Here is a 13,658-nt window from a genome sequence, read left to right as displayed (position 1 = left end):
GGACAGACACTTTGGCAGGGTCTGTTGTGAAAGGACAAGGCATAATGGTTTTAAACTAAAAGGAGGTAGATTCAGACTAGATACAAGGAAGAAATTTTTTACAGTTGCAGTGGTAAAACACTGGAACTGGTTGTCCAGAGAGATGGTAGATGCCCCACCCCTGGATTGGATGGGGCTCTGAGTAACCTGATCTGGTTGAAGATGTCCCTGCTCATTGCAGGGGACTAGATGACCTTTAATGGTCTCTTTCAACTCAAACTGTTACATGATTATCTACCAAAAAGTACGTCCATAATAATAACAATAATAAAGAAAATTGGTGATTGGACAATGCAAAGCTATTTATTGGGGTGACTTAACTGAAAGTACATCGTAACAGGAACTTAAATACATTAACCAAAGCTTTTGCTGGTGTGTAATTTCCCTGTGTTTCTTTGTGGCAGGTGCCGTGTGGGAGAGAACTGGTGGTACAGAGGAGAGCACTGTGAGGAATACGTGTCCGAGCCACTGGTTGTGGGTATTGCAATTGCTTCTGTGGCAGGATTCCTTCTGGTGGCATCTGCTGTCATCTTCTTCTTGGCCAGGACCCTTCGAGACCAGTACACAAAGAGTGATACTGGGGACTCCCAGGGGTAGGTGACACCATCTAATATTTTAAAGCACATCGGCTACAATAAGGATAATTCTGTAAAAAGTCTTATATCACACCGCTTACAAGCAACAGGATGTGCAGGCACCTCCAAATGCCAGGCTTCCTTAGTCTGTCTGCTGCCCCTCCAGGCTGCAGAGAAGCTGACAGTGTGTTTATTGCTCCCCCAGGCAGGGTGACAGCCTCTCGTCCATTGAGAATGCAGTTAAATACAACCCCATGTATGAAAGTGATACGACTGGCTACAGCCATTATTACCGGAGATATCCACAGCTAACGTCCTACAGTTCCACCAGTGCAGAGACATCCACAGACTACAGCAGTGAAGAGATCAGGCACATTTATGAAAACAGTGAGCTTACTAAGGAGGTAAATGACCTTGTTTTCATAGTGGCATGGGAAAGATCACGGAAACTGTAAGCTTATTCCACACTTCTTGCCTCAGAGGTGGGCCCGATCTTTCCCCAGTGTCTATGCTCTAGATAAACAGGTTGCAGTGGCTGCAGCTATTTCAAAGAAGACAGAAAAGCTTGCTTTACCTGCTTGCTTTTAGAGAAAGTTATGGTTCTGTTCTGACCATGATAAAGGAGCTGATCCCTTAAGTAACTTCATGGGACTTGGGGAGGTTTGATGTATTATTTGACACAACATTTACCTTTTAAAGCCCACGATCCTTTCTAAGAGTAGTTGCACAGTGGAAAACTGGTATATCCAGGCCTTTTCTCAGGGTGCTTTTACTTTGGGTGATTTCTGATTGTTTTTAAAGTCTTTCTATAACCTGCAAGTTAGATCACATCTTATTTCTTCCTGTATACACAGTATCCAAGGTTTACTCTAGAAGGCTAAAGAGAAAGGATTTACATCCCAGAAATAACTACAGATCTTTAAGCAGCTGTGAAAGGTGTGAATCCAGTATGTAGCTGGTATGCTGGCTGGTAGGAAAACCATCTCTGAGAGATAAATGGTTTTGTTAAAGCCTGTTGAAATGCTACACTCTGTCCAAACCCTGGTTTTGATTTAAAAGTGAAGTATTACTGAATTCAAATTAAGTGCTTCACTTAAAAAAAAAAATAATTAAAAAATTTAAAATAATTATAATTAAATAAAGAACAGTTTTAGCATTGAAGTACCCAGTTTCAAGCTCCACTCTTTGAAACAGCAGCATATAGGAGCTTTATTTCCCCAAACCCAGAAGTCAGTTATTTCAGTAGCATTCTGATTTCTGTTATGTACTTACAATTCTGTTTATTGTATTCCAGGAAATTCAGGACAGAATTCGAATTATAGAGCTCTACGCTAAAGACCGGCAGTTTGCAGAGTTTGTTAGGCAGCATCAAATGTGAGTGAAATGTCTTGTCTGAATAACTAACTCCTTTGAGATTTTTTTCATGTGGTCTTTGCCACATTACTGTATTGTTTTTTAAGGTTTTAGAAATGCCAGGACACTAGAGGCTAAGATTTCAGCATTATTTTTGAAGAGGTTCAACCCTTTAACAGTATTTAATAATCCTGGAAGTCCTAGGGGTAAAAAAAACAACAACTCAGTGAAGAGGAATCCCAAAATTAATGGGTGTCAGAGCTCTGGCATCAATTTAGGTCTGTGAAAGTACAGATAGAATCTTATTAATTCCTCTGGTGTAATTCCCATTGCCCTGTGCTTTGTTTAAAAACAGAAATTTTAAAAACCCAAACCAAAAATGCTAGTTTATCTTGAGTTCTCAAGATTTGGCAGCTGACCAACACCAGACAGATCACTGGTACAGTCTTGTGACCAGTAGCAAGTGGGCACCAACTGTAACACAAGCTACAATGCCAAACAATGACTCAGTCTGAGCTGTGTGCTTTGATGAAAGCTAAGCCCAAAGAAGGTCCTCAAGGACTGAATCGTGAGCATTCACACTCACATCAACTGTGTTCCTGCTGTGGGAAGCAGCAAACCACAACTTGCTGGGTTACTTTGAAAGATACTATAGTACAGTTCCTTGGTATCCTGTTAAAAATACATATAGTAGCAAAAAACTCATGTTCCTAGATCTTCAGCAATATTTTTTTTTAATTCAAAGGAACAGCAGTTCCTATTTTTCCGTGGCAGTTGCTTATATTTTCATCTTGAAAAGGATCAACATCTAGATTTCCCACAGATGTAAAGTTGTAAGGGCTGCCTTGTATAAGCCTTGAATCCAATATTTAAAAGAGATTAACTTAATCACTGCTTTTCTGTTTTTCATTTCAGGAAGCTGCTTTAAGAAAAAAAAGAAATTGATAGAATACACGTGGGAGATAAACGCTACCTTGCTGCCCCAGCAATGGGCTCAGATGTAACTGCAAAGTTACTTATAGTCTTAACATTGCATGGATGGATACAGATGTTTTCTAAGTGAATGGCTAAAATGTACAGATGTCTGTTAATCTCAATTTCTTCTGGCTCTTCCGTGTAAAATGACACTTTTAAAGAGGTGATCAGAAGCGGCAGAGGTTATGAAAGTTCATTTTTCTTTAACTTCATAATGGACATTGAAGGATTTTGTATACAAGGGCAAAAAAAATCTTCTTGGGTAAGACAAAGATACATGTACAACCAAAATAAAATGCACATTGAAAATCCCTGCCTGGCATTTTATCCCCTCACTGGTGGTTCCAGTGGCAATTTATGGGTATAAAACACTAGCAGAAGGAAATACTTGATTTGCAAAAGAATCAATTTTAGGGGAGAACTATTGTGCTGGAGTTATGTCGGCATTATTTTAAAGCACCCACAAAATTTTAAAGCAGACACAAACAAAAGCTCACTGGAAAAGCTTTTGTTCTGTACAGATGCCTGTTGTACTTTTTGCCACCTGGCATTAGCAAAGCAGAGGATAGCACCGAGCCTGCAGCCCCTGAGGGCTGTCCCTGGAAATCAGCATCACCACCAGTGACCCCACAGGGAGCCTTGGCCAGGCAGGACAGTGCTTCTGCAGCACACTGCAGTGTCTTTAAAGCCAGCATGGTTGGTTCTCCAGCTTATTCTGGCAGACACACAAGCTGGGGCACAGAAGGGCTTTTATCATACAATTTTTTTGTGAAGCTTAAGTGGCTAACATTGATTTTTACTTTTTTTTTTGTATGTAGACATTTTGTTTCATAATTTATAATTTAATTGTGTTATTTATTTGTTGTGTGTTCAGCTTGTTTTTATAATGGATTTAGTTGTTGAAATAGAAAGATGACTAGTTTTAATAATGAAATACTACGCTGGCATTTGTGCCCATTCTTTTATATCTATATTATATTTAGTGTGTACTCAGTGTTGAATTCAACTAATATTTGAAATTACTGAATGAGGCAATGAGCTCCCTTTCAAAATCAGGCACTGAAGTCCATGCAGATTTGGTAGATGTCAGCACTTTCCTGCAGGGCAGTGAAAAACTGAAATTATTCTCAGTTTATTGGAAATCAGCACAGAATTCCTTAAACACAAAAAAGTCAGCCTAAAACATTTTGAAATAGTTGAATTGAGATGGGGACTTCCAAGTAAAGAAGTGGAATTTTATCTTCAAGTTATGAAGAGAGTTCTGACTATATGTTAAGCTGTGTTGGGGCTCTGTTCAGTCACCCAAGGTCTCTTGTTTAAGTCATTAAACAGCTGTCAGGGTTAGGGCCCCAGTTAAAATCACATTTGTGCTAGCAAAAAAAGGCCAAGTGATTTATTTCTCCAAAAGCTGTAGTTTTTGGCCCACATGTGCCAACAGCCACCTGATACTTTCTAGAGTTAAGTGGTAGTGATAATTACTTGATTGTCTTTAGGCAGCCTAGCTAAACAAGACAATATTTCAATGCAATTTTTCTACGTGTCCTGGAGCCCCTCACTGGATCACTTGTGTAGAACTTTCTTGCCTTGAGTGGCAGGGGATGGGTACCAGAGCCACATTTCTGTCAAAGAAATGCTTATAGAAACCACTGAAAGCCAAATAATGCCAGACAGCAGGAAATAAATAACATGGTGCTGCTGAACATTGTGACCAGATGTTATGAGACAGAGGCCCCATCCTAGTGGCTGGCCCAGGGGCTGTCAGAGCAGCTGGTCCAGAGTTTGTGGGGCACAGCCCACTCCTCGTGGCCCCACAGCAGCACGGCTGAGCCATCCCCCAACACTGGGGTCTGCTGTCAGAGCAGAGAATTGCTGGGCTCAGGGTGGGCAGCAGCTTGGGACTTGTTTCTGTGCAGCTCAGCTGCCAGCCCTGGGAGATTTGGGGCTGCTCCTGCTGGGTTCCGCAGTGGATGGCAGCTGGGATCACAGAGGTTTTCAAGGTATTCTGCTGTGCACAAGCTGAGACGAGGCCTGGTTACACTGAGTGTGAGGTGTTTCAGTGAATATACAGTGATATGTTTTGTGTGTGTGTATATATATAAACATGATGGTATCTTTTCACTACAATAAAAAATTATTTCCAAAATATTTTTTTTCTATAACATTCATGTAGAGACTATGAGTTTGACATGGAGAAGGCATCTTAGCCACGAACATTTGTGTGTGTAGGATCAGAAAGTTGTTTTAACAGAGTTAGCTAAGCTGTTAAATTCCTTCACTAATAAAAGTAGCAAATATAGTTCATTAACACTTGCAAGGTTATAGTCTGAAAATTCATGCTGGAAAGCACATACCTGAGTGCTTTGCTTTCAGATAAACTCTTCTGAAGATGTTTTATCCCTTATCAAAAAGCCAAGAACTTATGATTCAATGATTATGAACAATGATTCATTAATCATTGACTTTCTTTGATGCTTTCCCAGTCCAAGGCAAAGATAAAGAACTCTAAATATCCTATCAAAACAGACAAACCCCAAACCCTCAAAACAACAAAAAAGCCAACCACCCCCCAATCAGCTTTGTGTACAAACCTATCAGTCTATAATCAGTTAGCATGTGCTTTTTCAATTTATAAAAGTAAAAAGTGCATGTTTGAATGACTTGGCTTAATTGAAGAGCATGGAAAAAGGCAGGCATTGTTTACTGGATGCTGACAGGTCTATCAGAATCTGTGGCTCCCCTCAAGGCTGGAAACACAGAAGAAACACGAGGTCCCTCAGGATGCTAGCAGCTGCCTCTTTAACAGAGGATCTCAAACACACAGCAGCCCTGTGGATCTCTCAAGGCCTCACTTTTAAACCTCAAGGCACCAATCCAAAGTGGTAAAATCCTACCAGGGATGGAAATTCAAACAGAAAACAAGTGTTCAGAGCTGCAAGACTATCAGCATTCCAGGAATAATTGTGTTCTTGTCTTGTATTTGCTTTTTTGTAAAGCACAGAGCCTTGCCCAGCAAGAAGCTAAAAGATACCAAGTAAGTGAGTCTCCATTCCATAAAGCCCCGGGCTGTGAGCTTCCTGTACTGCTGGGTAACAGTTCAGGTCCAGAAAAAAGGCTTTTTCATTTCTCAGAAGCTGAAACTACAAATTTCTACTATCTCCACCAAACCAAGGAAGTGCATGAATAAATTTTTTATATTTTAAGAACTTACAGCTTAAATGTTAGAATGGAAAAAAAACCTTAATAATCAAGATATTCATTCACATTTCTCATCAGGCCTGCAGGAATTTTTCTTTATTCCAAAGGGCTACACTTTGGGGCCTCTTGCCACAAGGTTTCTGTGAAGAGAGACATGTAAAGGTGCTACAGCTCCTACATAGGAACAGTCATCTCACTATAAAACACAAAGCAAAAAATATTCACCAATACCAATTTATCTGTCTGTCTGTAAGCATCATAGGACAGACACAGATTGACTCTATACAGCATAGGAAGTGGGTCAGGGCATTGTTACTGTTTTAAATATTAGTAGAAAACTCACAGGGCTTTTGTGTTACTTGGTTTATTTGAAGAGTACTACAACACCAGCAGCATTTCTGTCTTATCCTTCCACTACTTGATCCAGTTTGGGAACAGATGCATCATCTTCTATCTAACATGATCCACTTATTTTGGTTTTGCAGCTGAAAAAAAATTCCAAAGCTATTCCTGGGCCAGGATTTTTTTTATTTGTCAGACCAAGTGGAAAAGTTTTGGTTTTGCCGTATTTACCACTAATTTGCTCTCCTATTCCAGATTATTAATGACCCACAGGAATTTTTGTTGAGTTCCTGTCCTCTTGGACTTCTGTTTGTGCTGCTACTCAACCTCTTTGCTGGGTCACCCACCGCAGTGAGCAGTGCAGACAGCTCTGATAGCTCTGCTAGGCTGCAGGATTAAAATGTCATTTTGCCTAAGGTGCTACAGCTGTTCTGACCCTGCACTTTTAGTTTCCAGTTAAACACAAAAGTAGATTTCAACTTTTAGTTGTTTCAGGATGAGAAATACCCTCAGTACTAGAATTTTGTGAGACAGATGCCAGATTATATTTTTTAAAAATCAATTCTACTATCAGCATACCTAAGAACATTGTTTCTGTACTAAATATATAATTTGGAGTAAACTACACTTGAAGCCTGACATTTTAGGCGGGGACATTGCCCCCAGCTCTCATTTATACAACCAAACCAACAAAATATGAACTGTCTTGAATCACTGGAGGTTTAAATGCTCTTCAAAAATCTATTAAGCACAAGTTAACTTTGGTGTTAATTAGGCTTGCAGTTGCATCTCCACAGCTGATTGCCAGATGGGGAAACCATGCTTTTCTGGAAAGGCTGACATAGCTTGAACAGAAACAAAAATGGGAACAATAAAGGATATGGCTACACATCAGAACTTTATGTAGTAACATGGGCACATATCTGGATAAAAGAGAGCAAGTGCAGAGGTAGATTTTCAGAGGAGAGCTTACAAGCAATCTGAAGTGTAAAAGATTTCCATTGACTCATGGGAGACAGCTACAAGGAAATTCACTCAGCCCCACCTAAAGAAAAGTGCACAGTGATTATCTGATCTCTTGTCTCAGAAAAGGGATGGGGATGTAAAACACTTCAGCAGCAGCACAGGACTTGTCTCCTACTGTGACCTACAGGTAACAGACTACAGTTAACTGTTTGTAGATCCCATCATCTGCTCAGTAAGGCAGCAGCTTTTCCTCCCATCCCTAGCTTCATGTGGAAAGATCAGAATGTTTTGATCCAAAGGAATGCTTTATACAGTCCTCCAGTAAACCAGAGACTGCTGCACAGCTTTTTTAAAATCTTTTTTGTCCTTTGTTATTTATTAAAGTTTTGATTAAAAAATTAAATCAAAAAGACCAGAAACAATGACAACAAAAATCAACAAAAGCTTCCCACACTTAGTGTTTGGTTTTTACCTGCCCACCTTAGATGTGAATGCAAACCCACAGCCATGGTGGGAAGGCAGTGTGGTCTACAGAGCTCTTCCACACAGAATTCTCATTTTGCTCTTCTTCCCACCACAGCAACATTTACGAAGTCACCATGTGAATATCTGTTAAAAAACCCCATCAAGTTTCCAAAAAGATCCCACACTGGAATGTCCTCCCAAGGCTGGCAGGGAATGTGAATGGGAGCCTCATAAACACAGAGACTGACCTTTCAAGGGACTTAAACCTTTAGCATTCTGCAGATAGCTCCTGATGGGACATGCCTAATGCAACACTGGATACACCAAACTAACAAAAGCAGAAGAAGTGGGCATGTGACTTGAGAGTAAGGCTGATGGTAGATGCTTTGGGGTTTTCTCTAAGAACATTGATAACACTACAGATATTTTTCATAGAGCAAAGCACTATGAGAGCTTTTCTCTTATCTGCCAAGAAAAGAAAGGAAATAGAAGCTGCTGGTAGGGTGTTCAAAGCAGAGAAACAATCCACAGTTTGCAGGCAGATCAAACCAGTCTCTAAAAAGGGATCTTTTAGCCTGGAAAGATGGAATAAAGTCATGTCAGAAAAAAACAAAGTAAACAAAGAGGTTATACTTCAAAGGTTTTTTTTTCCTATATAAGGAAGAGGAGGAACATCCCATAACCATTATGATTAGATAAACCTTCAAGTCAATAAGCTGCTTTTATGTAATTATGCTTAATATTGCTTTACAAAGGGGAGGGCAGAACTCTGAGCATTTTGTCCAGTCAGGCCCTCTGCAGCCTGCTGCTGCCACATGCAGAGATAAGCAGAAAGGAAGGATTAAGTATGCTGTGTGCATCTCTCCTTGGAGGTTATATGGAAAATTTTACTTCTGAAATATTAGTGAGGGACCCAGTAGAGCAGAGGTTCTGCAGCTTCACTGCTCAGCACCTATTCAAGAACTGTCTTGTGCTGCCTGTGAACAAACTTGTAAACTATGCATTGTTCCTCTTCAGGTGGTGCACTGCAGCACCCCTTGTCATGATAGAAAAACCCGATTAGCTGTGATGACCAGTATGTAACAAAACTTCCCACTCTTTAATTACTTGTGTGCAAAAAGCAGGTGATTTTATATCATGAGAAACTTGTTAATGAGGGGAAAACCTCACAATACAACCCAACAAAAAATAGGAGAGCTGTTCAGCCATGTAATATAGAAAACCAAAGATGAGAATTCTCCAACACTCATGTGAACCACTCATTAACATTTCTTAAACCAGCTCTAGTTAATTAAGCTTCCTGATATACAGTGGTTGTGCCCTGTCCCCTTTCTGCTCTGGGAAATGGGAAATCTCAAATTTAGCAAAGATCACTCATCAAACAGAGGATGCATTCAGGGACCAAATTTGAAAATCAGAAGTGTTTATCCAGCTTCAGATGAAAGAGCATGCAAAATCCCACATAAAATTAATGCTGAAAACCAGAACTGGTAGAGCAAAATGCCATTGCTTACTCTGTCTTTGCCTGCATTTTCTAAGACCATTAGCTGTCTCACACATCTGGGATTATTTGATCATTTCAGGACATCTGCTGATCTCCAGTGTGCTTGCCTCAAAACCCTGCCACTCTGAGCTTTCTTTCCTCCAGTTAGTAGAGCTTCAGCTTGGAAAGGCCTAATCAAAACTTGGTTCAAATTAAAGAAGCAGCCGAACCGACTAGCGACAGCAATACTAACTGATCTACATGCATGTTAATTGGATCCCAATTTGGAGTGCTTTTGAGGCTGGGAGGAAGGAGTAAAAGATGGGAAGAAAAACAGACAAAAGGCAAAGCTTGGCTGCAGTCTGAGTCAGCAACAACACTTCAGATACAAACCTGTGTGAAACTGTAGAAAAAGAACGAAGTCCCAACCACCTGTGTTTATAGGGTCTTTCCAAGGGCAGGACAAAGAACTGATATCAGCCTACTCTAGTTAAAAGGTTTTTGGTTGATTCCAGCTGATTAAATCTCATTTGCAGCTGCCTTCAAAATACCATATGGACAAATACCTGAGCATCAGCAAGAAAGACCAAAGCAACCACAGCCTACCAAGAAAGTGTCAGCTCAGTAAAGTGGCCATAAAGTAATGCAGACAACAAACAGTTGATATCATACTAAGAGGGAAAACTGCCACCTTAGCTTGGGTTCAGGGCAATGGTCTAGAGACAAAGATCCCATGCAGGGACTGACTGAAGTTCAGTGAAGGCTAACTTTCCCTCTTGGGTAAGCTATTCTACATGGACTATAAGGTTGCTCAGGTTGCTGCCAGACTAGGGGACCTCACAGAACGCACAAATGATGGTTTGATCAGTGCTGTTCTGCTGCCTTGACCAGCAAGTGTGCTCTGGAAAAGCAGGTTGGCTGCAGCTGGCAATTGCTGGCCTGTAAATGATCACCCCATGGGCTCACATCACTCTGGTCCTTTCACCTGTACTGGCAGCAGGTGTCCTCTCAGCAAGACCCCTATCCACACCTTTCTGTGGGTAGGGAGGCCAAGCTCACTCCCCAGTGATGACAGTTCAGTTTGGCCAAGAAGGGGTGCCCTGCCTTTAGTGGGTACTCACTTCTGGCACACAGAGCCCTGTGCTGGTTCTCCAAATGGCACAGGCTGGAATGGTGCTGGGCACTGCTCACTGCCAAGGCTGGAAACACTGAAACACTGCAGCTGCCAAACAGACATTTTCCAGCATCTCCTGAGCAGACAGAACCACAAAGACAAAAGTGTTCTCTGGTTTCAGGGTCTGACAGTTCACCTCAAAGCTTATTATGGAAAGCAGTTTCATGACTGACTCTTCTGCAGAAGACATCAGCTACTAGAACAGCCTTTGCTTCTTAAAGGAAGACTAAATAAATGCAGTCCTATTCCAACTGCCAGGTTTGACATTTTACTTGCTTTGAAATTATTTCTTTAAATCATGCTGGAAATCTTATGCCTATCGCTTTTAAAAAGCAACCCATTAATTCAGATATCAACACATTATGATATGATTACGATTATTATTAGAAATCTGCCACAAGGTGTTTCTAGAGGCAGTATGTTGTAGTCAGGGTGCTTTCTGCAGAAAGCTGGCTGAACATGATCCTGGACACTTACACTTACCAGGCTGAAGAACATCCAGCCACTGAACAAACCCCTAGGTGTCCCAGAATTGATCAGGGCCCAGTCTTGAAAAATGATCTAGGTAAATTCCTTCAACATTAATCCTTTCTTTCACACCTCCCTCCAAAACTGCCACCTACCCACACAGTCACCAAGGTCCAATCTTTAGCTGTATCTTCAATAAGCTCTGCTCCCAGCACCTCAGAAAAGTTTTATCCCAGTCTAATAGATCCTTGCCAGCAGTGACAGTAAGCACCATTGCTCAGAGTGAATCATTTTCTGGTAGTAATAATTAGCTATTGTCCACCTGAACACATATCACTTCCCAAGTTGTCACAGTCATCTGCAGACTCTGCTGAGGCTGCTGGTGACAGTCCATATCCACTGGAGAGTGCAGTGATATGACCAACTCATTTCACATAAGCCACTAATTCACTATCCGAGGACAACTGATTTTGTAGTTGGCACTGAATCTCAGAAGCACTCACATAAAACCCCATATACTCTAAGTCACACTTCATCTGAGTGTTACCCACATAAATTAGTATGGACATTAATGAAAGGTGTTGAAAATTATTTTAGGAATAATGAATACTTTGGAGATTAACAGTAGCATATGGTACCTTTCACCTCCAATTTACCAATTGGTAAATCCAGCTAGAGCAGCATGGATAAAAACCTTTGCCATCTGGTGACTTACTACTTTATGGAAAATAAACAGATGTTTATATGTCACACACACAAAATCCACCACCATAACTGGAAGTCTTGTTGGCTTTCTCAGTAGACAGATCAAACAGAGGTAGGACTCTTTCCCCAGTATAACCAGTCTATTTACCTGAGAAGTGAGGACAGCTGAATGCCAAATAATGCTACTGCCCAATACCAGAAATTAAAATATGATCTACCATATTTTATTCCCTTTATTAAGGAATGAGGATGATTTATGTCTTTCAACTCAAAATCTCATCTACTCCTTTACTCTGTCACAACCACACCCAAAGCAGTAGATATAACAATATTATCCTTTTCTAAAAGCTTTAGCTAGCTTCTTAAATCATTGCTGTTATAGCCATGCTACTTTACAATAATTCACATTTAGCAGCTCTTATATCACCCAACAAGGAAGCCTGAAGTAATCAGCTTCTATGTCTCCATTAGTTCTTTTGAACATTGTGCTTTTTTATTCAAGAGTACTGTCCAAATTGCAGTTACCTTGTTTGTTTATAAATTTGCTCTCTCATGCTCCAATTTCTCCCTATGAGTTAGAAAGATTTTTTTTCTAAAAGAAATATTATCATTAGTATTGTAGGGAACATGCAAGCAGTTACCATCAGTTACAAAATTAATAGTAACAGGTACATAAATGGCCTCTGAATTTCCTGCTAATTTATCACTTGGAAATGTGGAAATCACTTTATATATAGCAGAAACTACTAGCAGTTTAATGTATCAAATCTTTCTTAGTGGCATACAGGAGCTTCTCTGAATAACTTGAAACTGGGATAGTCAGAAGATAATTTGCTTGCCTTCTTTAAAGCTCTATTTTTATCCCAGAGTAAGTGGTGTGTTTTTGGCTAAGGCTGAATGCAGATACTTTCACATCATGTAAGGACCAGGAGCACAAATCGCATCAGAGAAATCTCTTAAGTTTCCTTGGCAAATCTGCACCTGTTGTTTTGTAGCCTCTTAATTAAAAACCCCAATAAGTGTTCTTATTTCATTACCCCATGTACACTTCAAACACTACTGATAAAAGGCATGGCAATGCAAATTGGAGACTTTCTTTTCTTTCTCCTTTGCCTGTTTTATCAGGATGATTAACACATGCCAAGTAAGACAAAACTAGAAATAACTAAAAGGGATTGAGATCTGCCAGAAACAACATCTTACAAATCATATTATGTCTTTTCATACTCCAGTCACACCATCTCCCTGGTCTGATCACCAGTGTCTGGATACACTGTCTGGCAGGGCTCCCTAAGGAACATTTTCATGCATATGCTGAACTTTTCCAGGTATCTTTGGGCTTTTATCCTTACTCTGAGAAATACATACATATTAAAATAAAGCATCAGTGACTACTTAGTCACCAAATATTTGGAGCCAAAAGTAGCCCTGTAAAACAGAGAACAGTCTGCATGACTTTAAAGTGACCAAACTCCAGGCCCTAGCTTAAACACAGTGTGCACCTCATTCTTGGTAATGACTTCTCCCTTCCAGCTCTTGCATGCTATTAATTATAGAGCTGCTGAACCACAGTGCAACTCCTGGGTGAATGAATGTGCAAAGTTTCAAGAGGTGCTCTTCTAAAAACAAAGCACAACACATGAAGGGTTACTCAAGAATTTCAAGGAGCAGGAAGTGCACAGGCCCAGATGCCTGCCATATCTGCATGGCCTGCTACAAAGACAACCCAGTTTAGGATTTTCTTGACACTTGCCCATGTAAGATCTCAATCCACTGCCTTTCTCCTTTAGATTCTTCTATGCATTTATGGCAAGACAGAAGGATACACTGCTTTATTTGAGCCTTGCTTTCAGATAGTCCTGAGAAGTTTCCTGTCTCTCATCAAAACAAATGGCTTCTTTAAGGCTCTGTGTCAGCT

The 13,658-nt window shown here is 40.4% G+C and overlaps 1 protein-coding gene across 1 annotated transcript in view; it reads left to right on the top strand.

Annotated features, from left to right (window-relative positions):
• The window catches only part of IMPG2 (interphotoreceptor matrix proteoglycan 2), a 54,189-nt gene extending 49,147 nt beyond the window's left edge, over window positions 1-5,042 (top strand). The window contains exons 16-19 of the mRNA XM_033517816.1: window positions 444-632; window positions 820-1,018; window positions 1,909-1,988; window positions 2,883-5,042. Of these exons, the coding sequence (XP_033373707.1) occupies window positions 444-632; window positions 820-1,018; window positions 1,909-1,988; window positions 2,883-2,895 (481 nt within the window). The 3' untranslated portion in view covers window positions 2,896-5,042. The remainder of the gene's footprint in view (window positions 1-443; window positions 633-819; window positions 1,019-1,908; window positions 1,989-2,882) is intronic.
• The last annotated feature ends 8,616 nt before the right edge of the window (window positions 5,043-13,658 follow it).

Source organism: Parus major, chromosome 1 (genome assembly GCF_001522545.3).
Source record: "Parus major isolate Abel chromosome 1, Parus_major1.1, whole genome shotgun sequence".
NCBI lineage: Eukaryota > Metazoa > Chordata > Aves > Passeriformes > Paridae > Parus > Parus major.
This window is presented reverse-complemented; position numbering and strand designations above follow the sequence as displayed.